The sequence below is a fragment of the Salmo salar genome, chromosome ssa20, assembly GCF_905237065.1.
Source record: "Salmo salar chromosome ssa20, Ssal_v3.1, whole genome shotgun sequence".
Lineage (NCBI taxonomy): Eukaryota > Metazoa > Chordata > Actinopteri > Salmoniformes > Salmonidae > Salmo > Salmo salar.
Window position 1 is genome coordinate 44,532,011 of NC_059461.1, and position 26,898 is coordinate 44,558,908.

Sequence of the window (26,898 nt, forward strand, 5' to 3'; positions counted from 1 at the left end):
ATTGTTGTTTTGGTTCGAAATAATCCATAGTTATATCCAAATAGCTCCGTTTTGTTCGTGCGTTCATGTCAGTATCCGAAGGGTGACGCGCGGGTGCATTTCGTGACAAAAAATTTCAAAATATTCCATTACCGTACTTCGAAGCATGTCAAACGCTGTTTAAAATCTATTTTTATGCTATTTTTCTCGTAAAATAGCGATAATATTCCAACCGGGGGACGTTATATTCATTCATAGACTGAAAGAAAAACATGGAGTCGTCTCGTGCACGCGCACTCCATTGTCATTGTTCCCTGCCAGACCACTCACAACAACTCCTTTTTTTCGCCCAGAGACTGCAGAGACGTCATTCCGCTTTCTGGCACCTTCTGAGAGCCAATTGAAGCCTTAGAAAATGTCACGTTACAGCAGAGATGCTGTATTTTTGATAGAGATGCCCTAGAAGGAGAACAAATTGTCAGACAGGGCACTTCCTGTATGGAATCTTCTCAGGTTTTGGCCTGCCATATGAGTTCTGTTATACTCACAGACACCATTCAAACAGTTTTAGAAACTTTAGAGTGTTTTCTATCCAAATCTACTAATTATATGCATATTCTAGTTTCTGGGCAGGAGTAGTAACCAGATTAAATCGGGTACGTTTTTTATCCGGCCGTGAAAATACTGCCTCCTATCCCAAACAGGTTTTAAAAACCCAGCAGTGTTGCAGTTCTTGACACAAACTGGTGCGCCTGGCACCTACAACCATACCCTGTTCAAAGGCACTTAAATTGTTTGCCTTGTCCATTCACCCTCTGAATGGCACACATACACAACCCATGTCTCAATTCTCAAGGCTTAAAAATCCTTCTTTAACCTGTCTCCTCCCTTTCATCTAAACTGATTGAAGTGGATTTAACAACTGACATCAATAAGGGATCATAGCTTTCACCTGGATTAGACTGAATGGCGCCGGAGGAGATGGCTGCCGTTTTACGGGCTCCCAATTGTGTGTGTTTTTTCGCATTATTTCTAACATATTTTGCACATAATGTTTATGCCACCATCTCTTATGACCGAAAAGAGCTTCTGGATATCAGGATAGCGATTACTCAACTCGTACTGGATGAAGATTTTTTCTTTAACGAGTAGAACGCAAAGGAATTATTTCAGACAACCGACAAGGCCAACATCCCCATCATTCGCATGGGAAAGAGACAGATATCGGGGACGTAGGTCAGGGTGCCTCGTAAGAATCTGACGGCGAGTGGGTAATCTGCCTCTACCATCAGTCCTATTAGCCAATGTACAATCATTGGATAACAAAATAAACAAGCTACGATCACGAATATCCTACCAACGGGATATTAAAAACTGTAACATCTTATATTTCACAGAGTCGTGGCTGAACAATGGCACGGATAAAATACAGCTCATGGGGTTTACGCTGCATCAGCAAGATAGAACAGCTGCCTCCGGTAAGACAAGGGGTGGGGGTCTGTGTATATTTGTAAATAACAGCTGGTGCACAAAATATAATATTAAGGAAGTCTCGAGGTTTTGCTCGCCTGAGTATATCTCATGATAAGCAGTAGACCACACTATTTACCAAGAGAGATTTCATCTATATTTTCCATAGCTGTCTATTTACCACCACAAACTGATGCTGGCACTAAGTCCACACTCAATGAGCTGTATAAGGCCATAAGCAAACAGGAAAACGCTCATCCAGAGGCCGGTGCTCATAGTGGCCGGGGACTTTAATGCAGGGAAACTTAAAACAGGAGTCCTTTTTACCTAATTTCTACCAGCATGTTAAATGTGCAACCAGAGGGAAAAAACTCTAGACCATCTTTACTCCACTCACAGAGACGTGTACAAAGCTCGCCCTCGCCCTTCATTTGGCAAATCTGACCATAATTCTATCCTCCTGATTCCTGCTTACAAGCAAAAACTAAAGCAGGAAGCACCAGTGACTCGTCAATAAAGAAGTGGTTAGATGATGCAGATGCTAAGCTACAGGACTGTTTTGCTAGCACAGACTGGAATATGTTCCGGGATTCTTCTGATGGCATTGAGGAGTACACCACATCAGTCACTGGCTTCATCAATAAGTGCATCAATGACGTTGTCCCCACAGTGAACGTTCGTACATATCCCAACCAGAAACCATGGATTACAGGCAACATCCGCACTGAGCTAAAGTGTAGAGCTGCCGCTTTTAAGGAATTGGGAGACTAATACGGACACTTATAAGAAATCCCGCTATGCCCTCAGATGAACCATCAACCAAGCAAAGCGTCAAAACAGGATTAAGATTGAATCCTACTACACTGGCTCTGACGCTCGCCGGATGTGGCAGGGATTGAAAACTATTACGGACTACAAAGGGAAACCCAGATGCGAGCTGCCCAGTGACGCGAGCCTACCAGATGAGCTAAATGCCTTTTATGCTCGCATCGAGGCAAGCAACACTGAAGCATGCATGAGAGCACCAGCTGTTCTGGATGACTGTGTGATAATGCTCTTGGTAGCCAATATGAACGAAACCTTTAAACAGGTCAACATTCACAAAGCAGCTGGGCCAGACGGATTAACAGGGCATGTACTCAAAGCATGCGTGGACCAACTGTCAAGGACTAAACACCTCCCTCTGCATCTGGATCCTGGACTTCCTGATGGGCCACCCCCAGGTGGTAAGAGTAGGCAACAACACGTCCGCCACACTGATCCTTAATTAACCCAGGGGCCCCTCAGGAGTGTGTACTTAGTCCCCTCCTGTACTCCGTGTTCACCCATGACTACGTGGCAAAACACGACTCCAACACCATCATTAAGTTTGCTGACGAGATAACAGTGGTAGGCCTGATCATCGACAACGATGAGACAGCCTATAGGGAGGAGGTCAGAGACCTGGCCGTGTGGTGCCAGGATAACAACCTCTCCCTCAACGTGATCAAGACAAAGGAGATGATTGTGGACTACAGCAAAAGGAAGACCGAGCATGCCGCCATTCTCATCAACGGGGCTGTAGTGGAGCAGGTTGAGACCAAGTAATTGGTGTCCACATCACCAACAAACTATCATGGTTCAAACACACCAAGACAGTCGTGAAGAGGGCATGGAAAAGCCTATTCCCCATCAGGAGACTGAAAAGATTTGGCATGGGTCCTCAGATCCTCAAACTGTTCTACAGCTGCACCATCGAGAGCATGACTGGTTGCATCACCACCTGGTATGGCACAACTACTTGGCCTCCGACCGCAAGGCACTACAGAGGGTAGTGCATACCGCCCAGTACATCACTGGGACCAAGCTTCCTGCCATCCAGGACCTCTATACCAGGCCCTAAAAATTGTCAGACTCCAGCCACCCTAGTCATAGACTGTTCTCTCTGCTACCGCACGGCAAGCGGTACCGGGGCGCCAAGTCTAGGTACAAACGGCTTCTTAACAGCTTCTACCCCAAGCCATAAGACTCCTGAACAGCTAATCAAATGACTACCCAGACTATTATTTTACGTTGCTGCTACTCTCTGGTTATTATCTACGCATAATCACTTTAACTCTACCTACATGTACATATTACCTCAATTACCTCGACTAACCTGTGCCCCGCACATTGACTCTGTACCGGTACCCCCTGTATATAACCTCGCTATAGTTAGGAAGCATTTCACTGTAAGGTCCTGTTGTATTCGGCGCATGTGACAAATAAAATGTGATTTGATTCACCTTGTCAGTCTATGTCATGGAAAGAGCAGGTGCTCTTGATGTTTTGTATACTCAGTGTATTCACCTACACATAGGAATTAGACAAAACAGTGCTGGAAGTATTTGTATTTTGGTTGTTATCAGTAAAACAATTCTCAGAGCAGGCTCATCTTGCCCAACTGCCATAAATGCCATAAATTGTCTATCTTAAACAATGGGGAGGAATAGTTTTAGGTTGTTGGAATCCTTTGCTGTTTGGTTTTCAGTTTTTTTTATCAGGCCCCCCCATGTGAAAATCACAGAGCAGGCTCAACTTGCGCAACTGCTCGGTTCAATTGCTCCAGACAATAGAGCAACCCTTAATGTCAATTTCTGTGATTAGCCAGGAGCGTTACCACTGTTCCACAGGCTCTGCACACATTACATGTCTAAAGGTAATATATTACTACTGTTTATCAGCAGTGATAATCGGCTGAACTTTCTACACACTTCAGACATCTAGAATAATGTTCTCTCTAAAATCAGTACTGTACATCTATGTGTCACTGGACGTGTATATGATTACATTTAGTTCTGACAGTTTATGATGACACTTCAAAGACAGCTTATCCTCAGATAACTTTGCAATGCTTCGACCAAATGCAAGAGAACGCGAGAGAAACGCATGAAAAATCCATTGTCTGCTAAATAAAATAACATCATACTTTCATACTTTCTGTTTCTGATCGTTGGGCTAATCTAACGGCAGCTTAAACCCAGATTCTGTGTAACAATGCTCTGGGGTGAAGTACCCCCTAGGTACAGTGAGGGAAAAAAGTATTTGATCCCCTGCTGATTTTGTACGTTTGCCCACTGACAAAGAAATGATCAGTCTATAATTTTAATGGTAGGTTTATTTGAACAGTGAGAGACAGAATAACAATAAAAAAATCCAGAAAAACGCATGTCAAAAATGTTATAAAATGATTTGCATTTTAATGAGGGAAATAAGTATTTGACCCCTCTGCAAAACATGACTTAGTACTTGGTGGCAAAACCCTTGTTGGCAATCACAGAGGTCAGACGTTTCTTGAAGTTGGCCACCAGGTTTGAACACATCTCAGGAGGGATTTTGTCCCACTCCTCTTTGTAGATCTTCTCCAAGTCATTAAGGTTTCGAGGCTGACGTTTGGCAACTCGAACCTTCAGCTCCCTCCACAGATTTTCTATGGGATTAAGGTCTGGAGACTGGCTAGGCCACTCCAGGACCTAAATGTGTTTCTTCTTGAGCCACTCATTTGTTGCCTTGGCCGTGTGTTTTGGGTCATTGTCATGCTGGAATACCCATCCACAACCCATTTTCAATGCCCTGGCTGAGGGAAGGAGGTTCTCACCCAAGATTTGACGGTACATGGCCCCGTCCATCGTCCCTTTGATGCGGTGAAGTTGTCCTGTCCCCTTAGCAGAAAAACACCCCCAAAGCATAATGTCTCCACCTCCATGTTTGACGGTGGGGATGTTGTTCTTGGAGTCATAGGCAGCATTCCTCCTCCAAACACGGCGAGTTGAGTTGATGCCAAAGAGCTCCATTTTGGTCTCATCTGACCACAACACTTTCACCCAGTTGTCCTCTGAATCATTCAGATGTTCATTGGCAAACTTCAGACGGGCATGTATATGTGCTTTCTTGAGCAGGGGGACGTTGCGGGCGCTGCAGGATTTCAGTCCTTCACGGCGTAGTGTGTTACCAATTGTTTTCTTGGTGACTATGGTCCCAGCTGCCTTGAGATCATTGACAAGATCCTCCCATGTAGTTCTGGGCTGATTCCTCACTGTTCTCATGATTATTGCAACTCCACGAGGTGAGATCTTGCATGGAGCCCCAGGCAGAGGGAGATTGACAGTTCTTTTGTGTTTCATCCATTTGCGAATAATCGCACCAACTGTTGTCACCTTCTCATCAAGCTGCTTGGCGATGGTCTTGTAGCCCATTCCAGCCTTGTGTAGGTCTACAATCTTGTCCCTGACATCCTTGGAGAGCTCTTTGGTCTTGGCCATGGTGGAGAGTTTGGAATCTGATTGATTGATTGCTTCTGTGGACAGGTGTCTTTTATACAGGTAACAAACTGAGATTAGGAGCAGTCCCTTAAGAGTGTGCTCCTAATCTCAGCTCGTTACCTGTACAAAATACACCTGGGAGCCAGAAATCTTTCTGATTGAGAGGGGGTCAAATACTTATTTCCCTCATTAAAATGCAAATCAATTTCTAACATTTTTGACATGTGCTTTTCTGGATTTTTTGTTGTTGTTATTCTGTCCCTCACTGTTCAAATAAACCTACCATTTTAAATTATAGACTGATCATTTCTTTGTCAGTGGGCAAACGTACAAAATCAGCAGGGGATCAAATACTTTTTTCCCTCACTGTACCTTAACCATTAGTGGGGAAAATGCTAAATGGACCTAGGATCCACGTCTAGGTCAACTTCACCCTAATAACAGACTGACACTGTGTGGAGCCTCCTCCATTTCCATTGACCTCTGCCCCCCCTCCCCCCACATCAACCACTGAGCTCAGGCTGACCTCCACACTGTCCGGAGACATGGCCCCATCAGCTGGGTTGTCTGCCGCCTCCTCCTCAAATGTTGCACGCTTGTAGCTGGACATCTGCATGGGGAAGGAAGAAAGGAGAGTTAGCACCAGTAATAGTAGGAGAGAAATAAAAAACTAAGTTGTGTTTTCACCAGAGGAAATAGAGAGTAAGCAGGGCAGAGAAGTGACAGGACTTCACATCCGTACCGTCTTTGAATGTAGGAATGTATTAGAGAAAACAACCAAGCCACCCATGAGAGAGGGAGAAAGGGAGGAAAAAGGAAAAGGGAGAGACACCCCCCTGCAGTTTCTCATCTCTGCCATTCCGTCACACTGCATTAACCTCTCTTCCCACACTAAGGTGTGTGTATGTTTGGTGATGGAACACAGAACACAGGAGTATGTGTGTGTACGGCCTGATCTTGATGTGCTTGGTGAAACTTTCAGATGATAGTCATTTCTGTCCTTTGTAGTATGGTTATTTAGTGACTACCCGGTCCTTTTTAGCATGGTCATCTTATGGGTAGCCGTGAACTGAGTCAGACAACTCCCACTCAGAACAGAGCAGCAGACTAAATACAGAAGCACCAGGGGATAGATCCAAATCCCTGTGTTTAATTAACTTCCTCATTCATGGCTAGGTTGAATATAACAAAGATTATTGGACTCTGGAGCGTTCTTCTTTTGAGTGATGCTTTACCATCTGACAGTCCGTCGGACGAATCTGGGTTTGGCGGATGCCACGAGAACACTATCTGCCCGAATGCATAGTGCCAACTTTAAAGTTTCATGGAGGAGGAATACTGGTCTGGGGCTGTTTCTCATGGTTCGGGCTAAACCCCTTAGTGAATGGAAATCTTAACACTACAGCATACAATGACATTCTATATGATTCTGTGCTTCCAACATTGTGACAGCAGTTTGGGGAAGGCCCTTTCCTGTTTCAGTATGACAATGCCCCCGTGCACAAAGCAACGTCCATACAGAAATGGTTTGTCAAGATCGGTGCGGAAGAACTTGACTGGCCTGCACAGAGCCCTGACCTCAACCCCATCGAACACCTTTGGGATAAATTGGAACACCGACTTCGAGCAAGGCCTAATCGCCCAACATCAGTGCCTGACCTCACTAATGCTCTTGTGGCTGAATGGAAGCAAGTCCCCGCAGCAATGTTCCATCATCTAGTTTAAAGCCTTCCCAGAAGAGTGGAGGCTGTTACAGCAGCAAAGGGGGGACCAACTCCATATTAATGCCCATGATTTTGGAATGAGATGTTCGACGAGCAGGTGTCCATATACCTCATCTACTTAAAAGCACTCTCCTCATCACACAGATAACTCCATAAGTCTCTGTGTTACATTTGCTCCTGCCACACCCTCTACTGCTCATCCTGTGTCTCCTTGACCTGCCGCCACTCCCCCAGTACCCTCTCCCTCTCTCTCTGTGTGTGTGATCGTGTGGGTGGAGACAGGTGTGCTGGAGTCAGAGCAGATCCCCACCAGCTGCAACCTGTTCCATAATCAAGACCTCTACAAATACTCAGTCCTGCCACTTCCACACTGCCAGATCGTAATCGCTGCTCAGTCAGTCTACGTTTCTAGCCGTTTGTTACTATTTAGATCATGTTAACCTGTTGTGCCTGTTTTCCTTGCCTGACACGGTTTTCCTCTCCGCTACAGTTCGCCTGCTCTGACTCTGGTCCCTGTCTCCAGTCCCACGTCTCCTCATCCTGCTACTCTGCTCTGGATTCCCCACTTTACTGCTCCCTTGGATTCCCTTCCGGACCTGCTTACCCTGTCCCAACCCCTCTCGCTCCAACCTCAGCCTCCGCACCTGGTTTCCTGCAACCCGCCCGAGCTTCCTCTGGCCTCCACTCCATCTTCCCCCTGTGTTTCAATAAATACCTTTGTTACTTCATCCCAGTCTCCTCATCTGAGTTTGCTCTTGGGTTTCCCTGTTCCACTCCGCGTAACACTCTGTATGACACTGTCTAAGAATGCCCCCATGCTGGAATGACATGTATGGAAGACGAGCTCAAACAATAAACTTCTCAACTCATCTAAACAACATTCTCTCTAAAGGTAAATGTTAGGTTCCATCTGTGACCTGTTCCTTTTAGATCCTAAAGTGGGGAGGTTCGTAATGAGCCATTGTCTCCATGAGAACATTACTCATCAACAAGGTTCAGAAAGGGCACAACTGACATAAGCACAAAGTGTCCCTTTTGAAATGTGCTCCAGTTTGGAAACACCCTGTAAGAATCATTCCAGCTGGAAAAATGTATGACAACACTTTCTGGTTGTAAACTGGTTTTCTGGTTGAAAATAAACTAAACTAAAAGAAATGTCCTCTCACTGTCAACTGCATTTATTTTCAGCAAACTTAACGTGTAAATATTTGTATGAACATAAGATTCAACAACTGAGACATAAACTGAACAAGTTCCACAGACATGTGACTAACTGAAATGGAATAATGTGTCCTGAACAAAGGGGGGTCAAAATCAAAAGCAACAGTCAGTGTCTGGTGTGGCCACCAGCTGCATTAAGTGCTGCAGTGCAACTCCTCATGGACTGCACCAGATTTGCCAGGTCTTGCTGTGAGATGTTACCCCACTCTTCCACCAAGGCACCTGCAAGTTCCCGAACATTTCTGGGGGGAATGGACCTAGCCCTTCGATCCAACAGGTCCCAGATGTGCTCAATGGGATTGAGATCCGGGCTTTTCGCTGGCCATGGCAGAACACTGACATTCCTGTCTTACAGGAAATCATGCACAGAACGAGCAGTATGGCTGGTGGCATTGTCATGCTGGAGGGTCATGTCAGCATGAGCCTGCAGGAAGGGTACCACATGAGGGAGGAGGATGTCTTCCCTGTAATGCACAGCGTTGAGATTGCCTGTAATGACAACAAGCTCAGTCCGATGATGCTGTGACACACCGCCCCAGGCCATGACGGACCCTCCACCTCCAAATCAATCCTGCTCCAGACTACAGGCCTCGATGTAATGCTCATATCTTCGACGATAAACGCGAATCCAACCATCACCCCTGGTAAGAGAAAACCGTGACTCGTCAGTGAAGAGCACTTTTGCCAGTCCTGTCTGGTCCAGCGTCGGTGGGTTTGTGCCCATAGGCAACGTTGTTGCTGGTGATGTCTGGTGAGGACCTGCCTTACAACAGGACTACAAGCCCTCAGTCCAGCCTCTCTCAGCCTATTGCAGACAGTCTGAGCACTGATGGAGGGATTGTGCGTTCCTGGTGTAACACGGGCAGTTGTTGTTGCCATCCTGTACCTGTCCCGCAGGTGTGATGTTCGGATGTACCAACTCTGTGCAGGTGTTGTTACACATGGTCTGCCACTGCGAGGACGATCAGCTGTCCGTCCTGTCTCCCTGTAGCGCTGTCTTAGGCGTCTCACAGTACGGACATTGCAATTTATTGCCCTAGCCACATCTGCAGTCCTCATGCCTCCTTGCAGCATGCCTAAGGCACATTCACGCAGATGAGCAGGGACCCTGGGCATCTTTCTTTTGGTGTTTTTCAGAGACAGTAGAAAGGCCTCTTTAGTGTCCTAAGTTTTCATAACTGTGACCTTAATTGCCTACCGCCTGTAAGCTGTTAGTGTCTTAACGACCGTTCCACAGGTGCATGTTCATTAATTGTTTATGATTACTTGAACAAGCATGGGAAACAGTGCTTAAACCCTTTACAATGAAGATCTGTGAAGTTATTTGGATTTTTACGAATTATCTTTGAAATACAGGGTCCTGAAAAAGGGACGTTTCTTTTTTTGCTGAGTTTATATAACAGCCAATTAGGTTTCTGCAACAACCAGCTTAAGATGTCTGTTTCATTATGAGATCAAGAAGTCATGTGAAAGACATTATATTTTGGTTGTTATCAGGTCAGATAACAAGATTACAACCAGAAAAGGACGTTAACAAAACGTCCATATACAACTAGTATCCAATCCAACAGATGACATCATAAAAATGTAATTGCAACCGATTTTGCCCGCTGGGATATTACACTAATTCACCTGACACACTATGTCCCATATCCCCTTTTTAATTTCTCTTTCTCTCACCTGTGTCGATATTTTTAGGAGACATTTCTCTTTTTCCGAGAAGAGCTTTTCCTGGGTATTTGGTCATTTACATCTGTTAGCTTCGCACTGTAATCATATTGTACTGTCACATGTCACTGTCACACCAACCAACAGGAAAACCTTCTGCTTAGTAAGTTTGTCCTTTAGACATACTCCCCTGTCTCTCTCTCTCTCGCTCTCTCTCACACACACACACACATGCAACTAGCATCTTCCTCTGCATTGTTCTGGATGTCACCAGCGAGCCCCATCTAAATAATCTCCTCTAAAAACAACACACGTAACAAAACCAACAAATCCCAAACCTGTGTATAACAAGACAAGACAAGACAAACTAAGGGGAGCACACTAGTTTAAAGAGACATAAAAGAACAACAGTTCCTCACCAGAAGCAGTCACGCACACACTTGCTCTCTGTAGCTATTCTCACTCTGGTCCCCACCTGATGATGTTCCTCCCTTGATCTCCTTCCCACAGCCTGCCTCCCAGCAGACCCTTCTCACCAGGTTAATAATGAACGGGATGGGAAGAGAAGTTAGAGTCATAAAGCAGAAGGCTGTCAGGGAGGGAGGAGATTCAGTGTATGATGCTGGTGTTGTGGGTGGCTGGAGGGAACCAATACATGACTAACAAAAGGGGAACCGCAATACAGAGGGTATTAGTGGTGCGTAATTGGTGGTGTGTGTGTGTGTGTGTGTCTGTCTGTCTGTGTGTGCGTGCGTGCATGCGTGCAAGTATGTGAATGTGTGTATGTGTGACACAGAGAGAGTGTGTGTGCTGTAGAATAGATACAGAGACTGGTTATAGATAAGACTGGGTTAGTGTTCTTGTTGTAAACTGATGGATGAGGATAACAGCTCAGGCTACTAAGGAAACCAACTAAGTTTCTATCGTGACGATGATGGCCTATTGATAATGGTGTGTATGTGTGTGCACCAAGGCAATGGCCACAATACAGAGGAGAAAACAATGGCAACCCATTAAAGCCATCTGCTATTGGCTATTGATTGACCTGATGGGATAAATGGGATGGTGTGGCACTGAGCTTTGTGGATGGCCATCTGTAAAAAAAAACAGACTAGCATTCTTTTTTCTACAGTGAATGGCCCTACACGCATGTACGCACGCACGCACGCACACACAGACACACACACATACAGAGTAGGTGAATGATATTTGTTCTGGCTCTCTCTTTCTTTATGACAACACCCACATCCTCAAAATAGTACATCTGAATCAAGAAATGGTTCCTTATAGATTACTTTTACGAAAATACCCTGAGACCCATTTACACACACACTTGCACGCAAAGTACTCTCTGTATGACCTTTCTAATAGGTTACAAAACCTTCCTTTCATCCGCCCACATCACACCCACTGACCATGTTCCTCTCTCATCTTCTCTCCTCCCCTCCCCTCCCCTCACAACTCATCCCCTCCTATCCAATCCATAGCCATCCTCACAAAACAGACTATTGTCCTTTGCTGTGCATACATACAGAGTAGGGAATCATGTCAGCTCTATTCATGGTATTATTATTATTTTTTGTTATTGTTGTACTTTTACCCCTTTTTCTCCCCAGTTTCGTGATATCCAATTGGATACGGACTCGGGAGAGGAAAAGGTCAAGAGCCATGCGTCCTCCGAAACACGACCCTGTCAAGCCACACTGCTTCTTGACACACTTTCTTGCTTAACCCAGAAGCCAGCCACACCAATGTGTCGGAGGAAACACTATCTGGCAACCAAAGTCAGCTTGCAGGAGCCCGGCACGCCACAAGGAGTCGCTGGAGCGTGATGGGACAAGGAAATCCGTCCGGCCAAATCCTCCCCTAACCTGGACGACGCAGGGCCAATTGTGCGCCGCCTCATGCTGTGACCGTCTCCCGGTCATGGCGGGCTGTGACACAGCCTGGGACCAAACCTGTGTCTGTAGTGACGCCTCAAGCACTGTGATGCAGTGCCTTACATGCTGACCAAACCAGACGCACATTGATTTTGTTCACCCACTCTAGAAGCGATCAGGACACGCAGGTTGAAATATCAAAACAAACTCTGAACCAATTATATTAATTTGGGGACAGGTCAAAAAGGATTAAACATTTATGGCAATTTAGCTAGCTAGCTTGCTAACTCCGACAATTAATCCACAGGTAAAAAGGTCAACCGTTTCTCATCATCTCTCAACCTTCCTTAAGGCTTCTTTTTCTTCTTTGGACTTTATATGGCGGTTGGCAACCAAATTTACAGCATTACTACAACCTACCGGAGTGTGGACCTAAGTTCATCTTTTAATCACCCACGTGGGTATATGTTCCTAAAAACCGATGAGAAGATGGCACGTGGGTAAATGAGGAGATGGGAGAGGCCGGACTTGCAGCGCGTTGAGCATCACAAATAGAACCAATCTCTATTTTAGCGCCTGGGCACGCAGACGCTCGCTGACGCCCGCATGCAGTGTGGGTGCAGTGATTGAATAACATGTATGTGTAAATTTATTTTGCGACGCGAGTGGTGTGGTCAGCATGTTAGACCGCTGCGCCACTCGGGAGGCCTTATTCATGGTATGCCTGGTAAACCTTAGTCTCTTCCAAAAGCCACGGCATCTTACACAGTAAGAGCCTATGAGTCCATCAACAAAACCCGATACTATAGATACTGAGCACACTTCATTGCCTAGGTAGTGGGTGTATTGTTATAAGATCTTAAACTGTGGCCTGGTATAAGACCCAGTCTGCGTGCCAAATTACACCCTATCTCCTATTTAGTGCACTACTTTAGACCAGAGCCCTACAAAAGTAGTGCACTATGTAGGATAGAGGTTCCCATTATGAAAGCAACCACAAACAAAGCAATGCAGTAAATCTCCACAGCCATTTGTAGTGAATAGTGATCCTGTTGTTTTGTCATTATTATTACCACCATCATATACTTTCTGGAGATGGGTCCATGGCCAAGGAGGACAGGCAGTCCCTTCATGAGGCCTAACTATGAATCAATCAGTCTGTTACCGTGAAAGACAAGCTAATGATGACAAAGGCTCTTCTCCTCCTTTCTGTCAAATTATGTGCCCTCTCTGTGGAACTCGAATTCAAACAACTGTGACCCCCCCCGGAGTACCGTCGCCACGGAAACCACCAGAAGAGCCGGTCACGTGACATCCGGCACTTGATGAAAAATTAAAGCAATGTGTTCTGGGGCCGTCTCCAGGGCAGTCTCATTGGCTACAGGGTGGTCCAAAACAGCTGTGGAGCGCCAATCACAAAGGCTGTTGGTGGAACAGCTGGAGTGTTCAGGTTGGGTCAGAGGAACGGGGATGACGCTGAACATGTGGGGCTGCTTTACTGGAAATGAGACCGCAATGGTGCCAGTAGGACAGCGCCTGCGAAACAATTCCCCAGAACTCTGTATGAGACGTAAACAGTTTCTAAACATTTGACGAACCCTGTATGTGGAGTAACTTCGTAGTTGACTAGCATCCTGTCCAGGGGGATACTTGTATATGAAGCTACCTCATACTACAGAAACAGGAGATATGCTCCTGCCCTATTAACCGTTCCTGACACATACTTACTAGTGGAATGTACAGTATGTATAGAATACATTTAAGTTGAAAAAGCCAATTATTGTTATTTTATGCCTTACTCATCATATTTTGTAATTCCAGTTCAATTTTGATGACAATATCCCTGAGATGAATGTTGTATATAACGCCCTATGGGCAATTCTGGATCAGACAAGGCTCAACTAACTTACTAATATTTCTAATTTACTGTATGAGGACAAACCAGTACACAGACCCGAAACTCAGTGATGTGAAGATAGGGTAACAGTAGAGGCTGTTGAGGGGGAAATGGCTTATAATAATGGCTGAAACACATGTTTGATACAATTCCATTTACTCCATTCTGGCCATTATTATGAGCCATCCTCCACTCAGCAGCTTCCACTGTTACCCAGCCCAGGAGTGCAGGACTCTGGGTTGGAGTACAGTTGAAGTCGGAAGTTTACATACACTTAGGTTGGAGTCATTAAAACTCATTTTTCAACCACTCCACACATTTCTTGTTAACAAACTATAGTTTTGGCAAGTCGGTTAGGACATCTACTTCGTGCATGACACAAGTAATTTTTCCAACAATTGTTTACAGACAGATTATTTCACTTACAATTCACTGTATCACAATTCCAGTGGGTCAGAAGTTTACATACACTAAGTTGACTGTGCCTTTAAACAGCTTGGAAAATTCCAGAAAATTATGTCATGGCTTTAGAAGCTTCTGATAGGCTAATTGACATCATTTGTGTACCTGTGGATGTATTTCAAGGCTTACCTTCAAACTCAGTGCCTCTTTGCTTGACATCATGGGAAAATCAAAAGAAATTAGCTAAGACCTCAGAAAAAGAATTGTAGGCCTGGTTTGTCCTTGGTAGCAATTTCCAAACGCCTGAAGGTACCACGTTCATCTGTACAAACAATAGTACGCAAGTATAAACACCATGGGACCACGCAGCCATCATACCGCTCAGGAAGTAGACGCGTTCTGTCTCCTAGAGATGAACGTACTTTGGTGGGAAAAGTGCAAATCAATCCCAGAACAACAGCAAAGGACCTTGTGAAAATGCTGGAGGAAACAGGTACAAAAGTATCTATATCCACAGTAAAACAAGTCCTATATCGACATAACCTGAAAGGCCACTAAGCAAGGAAGAAGCCACTGCTCCAAAACCGCGATAATAAAGCCAGACTACAGTTTGCAAATGCACATGTGGACAAAGATCGTACTTTTTGGAGAAATGTCCTGTGGTCTGATGAAACAAAAATAGAACTGTTTGACCATAATGGCCATCGTTAAGTTTGAAAGAATAAGGGGGAGGCTTGCAAGCCGAACAACACCATCCCAACCGTGAAGCACGGGGGTGGCAGCATCATGCTGTGGGGGTGCTTTGCTGCAGGAGGGACTGGTGCGCTTCACAAAATAGATGGCATCATTTTGAGGAAAGAATATTATGTGGATATATTGAAGCAACATCAGTCAGGAAGTTAAAGCTTGGTTGCAAATGGGTCTTCCAAATGGACAATGACCCCAAGTATACTTACAAAGTTGTGGCAAAATGACTTAAGGACAACAAAGTCAAGGTATTGGAATGGCCATCGCAAAGCCCTGACCTCAATCCTATAGAATTTATTTGGGCAGAACTGAAAAAGCGTGTGTGAGCAAGAAGGCATACAAACCTGACTCAGTTACACCAGCTCTGTCAGGAGGAATGGGCCAAAATTCACCCAACTTACTGTGGGAAGCTTGTGGAAGGCTAACCGAAACGTTTGACCCAAGTTAAACAATTTAAAGGCAATGCTACCAAATACTCATTGAGTGTATGTAAACTTCTGACCCACTGGGAATGTGATGAAAGAAATAAAAGCTGAAATAAATAATTCTCTCTACTATTATTCTGACATGTCACATTCTTAAAATAAAGTGGTGATCCTGACTGACCTAATTCAGGGATTTTTTTACGAGGACTAAATGTCAGGAATTGTGAAAAACGGAGTTTTAATGTATTTGGCTAAGGTTTATGTAAACTTGTAAACTGACTGTATATGCAACAACTTGCTATGGTAAAGGTTAGGGTTACGTTCAGGAGTTCAGACACACACACACATGCAATGTTCAGACACACACACAGGGTGTTCTTTCACCTACAGTGCATTCGGAAAGTATTCAGACCCGTTTACTTTTTCCACATCTTCTTACGTTACAGCCTTATTCTAAAATGGAATAAAAAATGTTCCTCATCAATCTATACACAATACCCCACAATGACCAAGCGAAAACAGGTTTATCGAAATTTTAGCAAATAAAAAACTGAAATTCTTTATTTACATAAGTATTCCAGACCCTTTGCTATGAGACTAGAAATTGAGCTCAGGTGCATCCTGTTTCCATTGATCATCCTTGAGGTGTTTCTACAACTTGATTGGAGTCCACCTGTGGTAAATTCTATTGATTGGACATGATTTGGAAAGACACACCTGTTTATATAAGGTCCCACAGTTGACAGTGCATGTCAGAGCAAAAATCAAGCCATGAGGTCGAAGGAATTGTCCGTACAGCTCCGAGACAGGATTGTGTCAAGGCACAGATCTGGGGAAGGGTACCAAAAATGTCTGCAGCATTGAAGGCCCCCAAGAACACAGTGGTCTCCATCATTCTTAAATGGAAGAAGTTTGGAACCACCAAGACTCTTCCTAGAGCTGGTTGCCTGGCCAAACTGAGCGATTAGGGGAGAAGGGCCTTGGTCAGGGAGGTGACCAATAACCCGATGGTCACTCTGACAGAGTTCCTCTGTTGAGTTGGGAGAACCTTCCCGAAGGACAACCATCTCAGGACCTCAAACTGGGTTGAAGGTTCACCTTCCAACAGGACAATGACCCTAAGCACACAGCCAAGACAACGGAGGAGTGGCTTCGGGACAAGTCTCTGAATGTCCTTGAGTGGCCCAGCCAGGGCCCAGACTTGAACCCGATCTAACATCTCTGGAGAGACCTGAAAATAGCTGTGCAACGACACTCCCCATCCAACCTGACAGAGCTTGAGAGGATCTGCAGAGAAGAATGGGAGAAACTCCCCAAATACAGCTGTGCCAAGCTTTTAGCATCATACCCAAAAAGACTTGAGTCTGTAATCACTGCCAAAAGGGCTTCAACAAAGTACTGAGTAAAGGGTCTGAATACTTATGGAAATGTGATATTTCAGGGTTTTTTTCTTATACATTTGCAAAAAATTCTAAAACCCTTTTTTTGTTTGTCATTATGGGGTATTGTGTGAAGATTGATGAGGAAAAAAACGTTTTAATCCATTTTAAAATAAGGCTATAACATAACAAAATGTGAAAAAAGTCAAGGGGTCTGAATACATTCCGAATGCACTGTATACCTAAATGGGATTCAGAGAGTATACGTTTGCGTATTTGTATGTATGTCTGCATGTGTGTGTGTGTGTATATACAGTATGTACATGGTTGGGTAAGAGTGAATCTGCATACGTGCTTGCCTGCCTATGTGTGTGTGAGAGAGAGAGAGAGAGAGAGAGCAAGAGAGAGAGAGAGAGAGAGAGAGAGAGAGAGAGAGAGAGAGAGAGAGTAAACATGCTGAGGGAGGCGAAGGGAAGGGAGAGGTTTTCCCGAGTTGCAGGAGTGGTGTGTAACTTTCACTGTGCGGAATGTGATTGTTTGAAGTGGTTTCCTGTGGAGTGTTTTTGAAGGAAAGTGGCATTGGTGGAGTTCACCCTGGCACAGCCCAGCCTTCTGCCCCAAGAGCTGGAAATACTGTCACCCTTCACCCCCCCACCTCACCTCGGCAACCGTATTGCCACAGAGGTCACCACAGTCCCCCACACATATATGCAGGCACGCACGCATGCATGCACGCAGGCACATACATACGGTTATCATGTTATACACTTACTTTCACGCACATACACACATATTGTAAACATATATACTTACAGACATGTTTTGACAAACTCGTGTTTTGACACACAGGCAAAGAGAGCGAATGAAACAAAACCTGCTGTGACTGGGTGAGATAAGGAGGACTTGCTGACTAGAATACTGAGCAAGAGAAAATTAGTGAGGGACTGAGTGAGAGAGACAGAGAGATAGGGAGGACTATGGGAGAGAGGAGAGAGGGTGACATATAAAGAGAGAAGTATAGAAAGGGAAAGGGACAGACAGAAAGAGAGAAAGAGGGGGGACAGAGAGAGGAGAGTGATAGGGAGAGAAGCAGAGAAAGAGAAAAGGGAGAGGAACAGACAGAAAGGGGGGAAAGAGAGGGACCGATAGAGCGAAGGGGAGGAAGGGGGCCGTTTACTCCAGGACCCTGATCTTCCCTGAGTGAAGGCGCTCAGACACACAGACGTCATGAGACATGGGTGAGGTCCAACTCACTAAACACAAATAATCACCAGCATGACTCTCAAGCACATACACAGTAAAGACACACACACACACACACACACACACAAACCAGACCTGGGTTCAAACGCTAGTTTTTTCAAATACTAAAGCTGTGTTTCACTGTGACTTGCCAAGGTGCCTGGGAAAATGGAACCATTAGAATAGTCACAAGTCTTAAATGTAACTAAATGTAATGGAAAATGTAATCTACGTAATCCCCAAAAGTAATTATTTATCACAAGAGGGCCATAAACAATAACTTGTAATGCTGCATACTCCAAGAAAGGATCAAATCTCACATTTCTGGTAAAAATAGTTATAAATTGTGTTGTCACTTTTGAGGACACAAGCTCAAGTACACAGTACAAATATGATACAAATATGAAAATATGTAATATTTTAAAACTGTATGAATAAGGCTTCATAATTACTTCGATTTTTTTCAAACGAGTAACAATAAGATTTGACCTTCGTAATAACGATAAAACACATATTACTATATTTAGTGCTAGAAAAGGTCTCGATCAAAACGTCTGCCCCCTTCGCTGTGTACGTCTCACAGAGATCTAACTAGTTCCTGAACTCGTTAAGAACTCCCCTTTCGACTCATATTAGTCTTGTCTGTCTATGACAAATAGAAAATATTTGTTGTTTAAAATCTATGAATTCTTTTACATTATGGGCTAGAAATCGAACTCTGACTGTGCTACAGCACTGAAACCCCTCTCTCCTGCTGCGTTACGATGTTAGGATTCCAGGCATATGCGTTGTTCGTGGCTGTGACCTAGGGATCAGCCAGGAGTTGATGGACAGTCAGAAGAGTGAATGAAATGGTAGGAGGGACAAACCAGGTTCAAGTGGTGTCAGATTTCACATCCTGCTTCGCAAGGCATACTTCTGAGACATACTTCTGAGCGTGAGAATCAGGACTATTGCGCAATACAAGCCGTTTCGATCTAGCCAGCTGTGGGCCGATGTTGTCCTTAGAAGCAGTAAGTAAATAACGGCCCTCTCTTTGCTTACATCTCAGAGCTAACACACCCCCTGTCCCTCTTTCACCACTTCAGTGTTTGACCTTCACATACACTTGCACTGGACCCTCAAATGGTAGTGTGCGTCTCTGTGTGTGTGGGCGCACATGCGTGTGTGCATGAGAATCCATGTCCTTTACCATTTCAAATCCCTCTATCTATCAGCCCACTGCATCCTGGACTTGAGGGTAGAGTCCTGCTCACACACACGCACACACACACACGCATCAAATTGCTGCTCACTAGCGACACAGAAACGGAAGTAGGGGTTCAGCAATCTCCCTTTCCTCTTTTCTTCAATTCGTGACCTTTCTCTCTTCTCTCTGAAAATGAGCTCAAGCCAGACGGTCACAACAACTCCCTCCCACACACACAGACACCGGCACATTCACACACACACTTTTTATTTCCCCTAGCAACAGCCTGACACACACCCCCGGCACAGCACAGCTGTCAACAGGTGGTTTATGGGCAATAAGCTTATTCTCTCAGTTTAGAACAATCATAGGAGAGAAGTAGGGAGATGGAAGGAGAGAGAACGAGAGAGAGCGAGATGGAGGGATAAATGAGAACATTTACGCTTTACTTACCTTTAATAAAGTATTCAAGAGTTTGTCCTTACACTTCTTCTGTCTCCCTTTCTTTCTTTCTTTCTTTCTTTCTTTCTTTCTTTCTTTCTTTCTTTCTTTCTTTCTTTCTTTCTTTTCTTTGTCTCTCACTCTCTCCCTCTATGCAGAGTTAGTGAAGGACTATAATCACTGAGCACAAAGCATTTGAAGAGCGAGGGAGGGTGAAAGGAAGGCAGTGGGAGTGAAAGAGGGCGAGTTACAGAGTAAAATAAAGCAGACAAACAGCATGAGCTGGGGGTTGAGAAGAAAACAGAGAGAGAGAGAGAGAGAGAGAGAGAGAGAGAGAGAATGAAAGACAGACACAGGGAGAGAGGGTGAAGGAAGAGAGGCGGGAATCTGCTAAGGAGGTGGGGGATGGGAGGACAAAGAAAGAAAGAAAGAAAGAAAGAAAGAAAGAAAGAAAGAAAGAAAGAAAGAAAGAAAGAAAGAAAGAAAGAAAGAAAGAAAGAAAGCAAGAAAGAAAGAAAGAAAGAAAGAAGAGATAGGGATTGGAACAGTGTGAGATTTGTAAAACTGATTTTGATATACTTCTTAGAAAAGGAGAGGAAAAAGTGCAAGAAAATGGGAAGTACACGGAACAAGCACACAAGCACTGACAATGAGATAGAGAGGTGAAGTAGAGGAAGCAGAGAAAAATGAATGGGTAATTTTACCACATAGAGGGGAAAGGGAGGTGGGTCCATTTTCTTTGGCAAGTTTGCTTCTGTGTGCATTATTATAAAAAAAGGACAGACAATTCCAAGGGAACGAAAGCCACATTCCTCAAAGTGAGAAAGACTGGCAGGTAGAGAGAGAGAGAGAGAGAGAGAGAGAGAGAGAGAGAGAGAGATAGAAACACAAGCATGGAAAGAGAAAAGCTATTTCATCGTTTCATCACAGCGCTTTCCTGTTCTTGCAATCATTTTACAACTTGTGGCACATATTAAACCTAGATTTGGTATCTGTCCTGACAATAATAACACGCCCATTCATGCATGGAGCTCTACACTCTTAGAAAAAAAGGTGCTATCTAGAACCTAATAGTGTACCAAACCATTCATCTGTTCAGTGACCACTGTCATTATGCACTTCCATACCTCTACCCCTAGAGGGCGTCCTCCGCCCCCTTCCCTCCCTGGTTACAGTCAGCCACCACAGAGAGGATCCAAATGGAACGCTATTCCCTATATAGGGCACTACTTTTAGCCAGAGCCTGCATGACTGTTGTTGTTGTTCGAGCACAGAAAGGACATTCTCTTCTCTGCCGACAACAAAATGCTGCCCTAATGAAGTTAGCCACTTGAGCGCACATCACAAGAGCACACTGCGAGCGCTGTAAATGAACAAGCACAACAAACAAAACCGGGGAGGCTGCCGCTACTCTGTTATGTAAATCTTACATAAGCAACATTAGTCCAGTGTTGTTGAAACACTAACCTTGCTTTAATTGATGTGCATCTGTAGAAGGCTGACGAATTGGGTACGAATACACACACGTATGTACGTATACACACACACACACACACACACACACACACACACATAGAGACACACGCTCAAACAAACAAACCTAAAAATCTCTTCCCTTTGCTTTCTCTGTCACAGTCCAACAAAAACACACATTACAGATGTCATTCCTCTGTTTGTTAGTGTGTGTACACTGAAAACAATTACACGTTCTCTCTCTTAATCTCTCTCTCTCCTGTTTCTCTCCTCCCCTGACCCCTACTCGTCCCCTTCAGTGCGTCATCAATTAAAGAGAACAGCAGAGTGAGAGAGTAAAAGAGAGGGAGGGGCAGACGGGGAGAAGGAGGGAGACAGTAGAGTCCTCCCCAGGGAGAGAGAATGACGTCACTGATCTATGCATCAAGGCTACCCCTCTCTTCTCTCTCTCTCTCTCTACCGAAAGGAAGGAGGGAAGACAACAGGGAGGAAGGAGAGAAGACTGGAGGAAAGAGAGAAAGAAAGACAGAGGGGGGAGGACAAAAGAAGAATAGTCCGGATAAGAAAAAGGACAATGTCCGTCTCTTCAGAAAATAACAGAGGCTTCGAGGATATACCCACTTTCTGGCTCCTTTAATAGGTCATGTGTTACCTAAGTAGTTTTTGGGGGTATCTGCATTTTACTTTTACTGTTTATATTTTTGAACATTTTTACTCCACTAAATTCCCAAAGAAAATATATACTTCTTACTCCCATAGACTTTCCCTGACATCCAAAAGTATTCATTACATTTCAAATGCTCAGGCACCATGCATTTACATAAAATACTCAGTATAGTACATATTGGATGACAACACACATAGGTGAAAAGGGGATTTTTCTTTTATTTTATTTTACAAAGTGGAATTCCCACTCTAGGTATGTTTTAGGTATTCTATTGCACAGGCAGGGTAGTGTAGGTAGACAGAGAAGTGAGGAGACATTTGTGAGACAAAGTTGCGGAGGGACGAGGATTCCATCCCATGCAGACTCTTGCAGATAAGTGCTAAAGGGCGGTGATGTTATCCACTAGACCAAACGCAAGGCACAAAAAAATTACTTCTTAACCTCATTTCTATAGGGCCCTGAGTTTTCCCTAACCATGTGACCTTACAGGGGCCTAAGGTTATAACTGGGGCCCAGAGTTTTTCCTGGTCCGTTCATATGGTCATAACCACAACTACCTCCTCATGCCTATCCACCCCTCCTCTCCTCCTGTTTTGTCCATTTCAGGGCGATACAGTGCACAGTTGTGAAACAACCAGATCATTAGGGGAGGGAGAGTGAGTGAGTGAGTGAGTGAGTGAGTGAGTGAGTGAGTGAGTGAGTGAGTGAGTGAGTGAGTGAGTGAGTGAGTGAGTGAGTGAGTGAGTGAGTGAGTGAGTGAGTGAGTGAGTGAGTGAGTGAGTGAGTGAGTGAGTGAGTGAGTGAGTGAGAGTGGGGGTGGGTGGGTGGGTGGGTGGAACAGATGGAGAGAGAGAGGGAGAAACATTGTCAAGCAACCAAGGAGTTAGAGAGAAAGATTTGCCAGGAGAGATGTTATGGGGGAATAGAGGGAAGTAGAAGGAAGAGGAGGGAGGACTTAAAATATGTCAGAGAGCATTTAAATAAAAAGCAGTAAGCAGTAGGATACACAGGCTAAAATGGATGACAGTTAGTGACAAATGACAGTGGTGAGGGTTTTACATGATCTTAACAAATCAGCTCATTGTCTCAAGTCTTGATGATGAGCCTGCATAGGGTTATTCATAAATTAGTCAAATCTCAAATTATGGCACCCTTTTCTCTAGATACAGTATCGCACTATGTTTGGCCAGCCCTTTGTAGGAAATAGGGTGCTATTTAGGACATAGCCGTTGACCTCTCCAGCCCTGCCGATGGAGCCAGGACAGATGGAGTCTTGCTTCAGACAGGAAGGGGCTCACCCCACCGCCCTAAGGCAGGACACACACGCACACACAGGATACCCAGCCCTGATAAACCCCGGGTTCAGGTCACTCAAGGGCCTCCTTCTCCAGCCGTCACTCAGTCTTGGCCTTTCCCATCACTCCCTCAATTGGTCACAGCAAAGCAACTGCTAACACTTTACTTGAGGTTGAGGCCACCCAGAGACATAAGACAATGTATAAAAAATGCATATGCATTTTCCTTAAGAAACATGGTTAAAAAATATAATGTTGATCTCATGACATGGATGGTCAGTCCTTGCATCTATATCTCTGTCTATGAATTTCAGAGTGGTTACATTTCTCCAGCCCCCTCAGCTGTTTAACAAAACAAGTGGCGAGGTGATGGCTTTGTTGCTTTTCGAATTCTGGATTGCCCCTTTGATGCATTTCCTCCACATTGTAAGTATGTATAGCATGTATAGTATACAAGTATAGTATAGCTTCATCCCATAATGATTTAAGAGATATTATTATCATCATATGCCTTATAATAAGTTATATATATGCTCATACATGCTTATAACAAGTGATAACGCATTATTCCTGTTCGCTTCAAGTAAAGTGTTACCGTTACCGAGCAACCACCTCAGGGCGGCGTGTCTGTGCGTCATTGCTGCTTCCTTGAAATAATCCTGTTTGGCTCAATTGGTAGAGCGTGGTGCTTGCAATGCCAGGATTGCGGGTTTGATTCCCCCTGGGATCACTAATATGAAATTGTATGTCTGCACTGTAAATCCCTTTGGGTATTTGTATTTATTATGGATCCCCATTAGCTGCTGCTTCCTGGGGTCCAGCAAAATTAAGGCAGTTAATCAAAAGAAAAGTTGACTAAATATGGAAATGGATCTCTGTATGTAAACGTTTGTTCCTCACGCCTGTGCAAGTAAGTGTATCATGGCATACACACATGTGCATGTCTCTGCATGCTACTATCTGGGACAGACCTGAGGTGCTTTGATGTCCTACATGCTAAAGTGTGATGAGATCAGCCCTTTGAGGCAGTGTAAATACCATTGGTCTTCTTAACACAGGTACTGGGAACAGTAGAGGCCTTGTAACAGTTTGTTGAGTTAGTGCACAGTGTGTCTAGCGGGCGACAGCCTGCTCGACTGTGGCCCAGTACACCGATTGCGTTATTAATGATGTTCATTAGAGAGATAATGAAGATATTCAGAAATGCCCTCGGGGACTACAGGCTACTAATTGATTCACGGCATATTGGGCAGTGGTCGGGGACTGCTCTTCCAGCTCCTTAGCCCTACATTACAGACAGGTCTATACAGAGCCATAAGCCTGAAGCAGATCCCATGCAGTAGGCCTACTTCACCTGCTCTCCGTTTGATGGTTGACAGACAAACACACATAAATAAACACACACAGAAATAAACACGCACACACACAAGACCTATCCAGCCCAAATTGTAACCAGATAGCCTTATCTGTTGGATCACAACAGACATTTCACATCTCACGTTGGTATCATAATACTGTTCCAATACTGATACTGAATACAATAGATGGTCATTGTTGTGCATTTTTACATCCCATAATATTTAGGTGACAACGACACAATGCAACAGCGCCATAGCAACAACAGGTACAGCCTGTCGGACTGGAATCTCAACGTAACAAAACAAAAATGCCTGTCCCGTGTGACCGGTCAACAGCTGTGTGTTGGTTATCATAGTAAAATACATGATTTTACTCCAGTGCCATATCATGTCCTTATGCCTACTTTAGTCAACATAGGTAACAGTGTCTGGGCAAGGCACACCCAGTCAACAAAATACAAGACCTGAAGGAAGCCCTTGAGTGAGATTAAAGGGCTATATATTATATTCAAAACCAAGGACAAATGAAAAAGCAAAATGGAGAAGTTCAAAATAAACAAGTTAGGCCTAAATTTGTTATATGTGGCGTTCAAACTGAGTGTCTCCTAAGCTCCACAACTGTGTGAGCCAAAACTAAAGCCCATGCACCCGAGTGAGATAGAGAGAGCTCAGGAGTGAGATAGAGAGAACACAGTGCAACTCAACCATAGGCTGTGTGGCCCTTAAAGAGATGACAATGAATAAAACCTCAGCCTCTCTATGAATATTTACTGGTGTCTGCCCATGGGCCTTGGACTAAGAAACTTCTCTCTAACAACTTCAAATAAATACAATCAAATTATTACATGTAATAACATGTAGGCCTATGCTGGAAAAACGTGTTTCTGGATTTATGCATGAGTGTCTGAGGCTGCACTTTCTCTTATGAAAAGATACCGACGTTTGTATGGAGAGAGCAAGCGCACTATTTTCATCATGGGCAGTGAGCGCCGAACACAGTATTTTAAGGATGGATATGAGGAGGACAAAAGCCTACCTGGGAATCTGCTCGAGCATTATTGTCCGCATAGCCTACAACATGTGCAGAATATAAGCAAGTCGTATTCGAATCATGACTGCGAAATGGTTTAGCAGTAAGAAACCCAACAAAATAAATATGGTGATTGATTGCAATTGGTTTCGATCACATACGAGTTCGCGGGGCTCTGTCTCCTAATAAATTATGAGAAGAGAAGCATCACGTTTGAGAAGATGATCAAATCATTACAAGACTTACGTTGTTCCGCAAATCTTGCAGAGCTACGCTCATCGTGCAACAGACAGCAAAATCGACCGCGAGGCGAGTGCAAGAGACACTCTACCTCTGCTGCTGACGATTCCAGTGGCTGGATCGCGAAGCCATCTCTCTCGCTCTATCAAATCCTGTGGAACAACAAACAACAAAAGGACATGTACTAAACCCACACATGTCAATCTATCCGTATTGATCTAGGACCGCAATGGACTGTGCGCGCCAGAGCATAACATTACCTAATCCTAAAACGAGTGTCTCTCGAATGCAAGCAGAATAGACCTACAGCAGAACGTTTCCATGTTGGGAGAAAAAGCCTTTTCACGCGTGTAGTCGGCAAACCCTGGGATGAACGAGAAGGAAGATTGCAATCACACTGCAGACTACACCCCGCCCTCCCTCTACCCCTTCCCCTCTCTCTCTCTCTCTCTCTCACTCTCTTTCACTCACTCAATCACTCACACACACATACACACCTACACACCCATGGACACACATCCCTTCCCTTGTAACCAGGTGCATTTCTGTTAGTATTTGAAATATTAGGGTGAAGTCAGTATTTATTTCCCTTGACACACAGCTGTTGCCCTTCACTGTGTAGCCTATCTCACTGCAATTCTCTTTCCTAGAAATACCCCTCAGCACCCCAACCCGATGCCTAGGCTACAATGAAAAAAATGGTCTTGGCACACATCCTGCACAAAAAGTAGATTTTACTGGGGCAGTTATTCACTCAAGTAGGCCTACTTGTACATATCCGTTTAGTGTAGGTTACAATGTATCAGAGATGTGTGTATGTTCATTTGTTTGTGTGTGCATGTTCGCTCTCACGTGTGTGGCATATTCGCTTGTTTACGTGTGTGCGTCTGT

The 26,898-nt window shown here is 44.4% G+C and overlaps 1 protein-coding gene across 4 annotated transcripts in view; it reads right to left on the reverse strand.

The window, feature by feature from the left end:
• Positions 1-26,418, reverse strand: part of ece2b (endothelin converting enzyme 2b) — a 77,954-nt gene extending 51,536 nt beyond the window's left edge. Inside the window, exons 1-3 of one of the 4 annotated variants that reach the window (XM_014161965.2) lie at positions 26,315-26,418; positions 26,014-26,159; positions 6,256-6,339 (exon numbers count right to left, since the gene is read on the reverse strand). In XM_014161965.2, the coding sequence (XP_014017440.1) occupies positions 6,256-6,339; positions 26,014-26,046 (117 nt within the window). In that variant the 5' untranslated portion in view covers positions 26,047-26,159; positions 26,315-26,418. Of the gene's footprint in view, positions 1-6,255; positions 6,340-10,761; positions 10,866-19,956; positions 20,259-26,013; positions 26,160-26,267 lie in introns of those variants that run through there. The other 3 variants (XM_014161964.2, XM_014161966.2, XM_045703346.1) reach the window with 3 other exon arrangements.
• Positions 26,419-26,898: the final 480 nt, after the last annotated feature.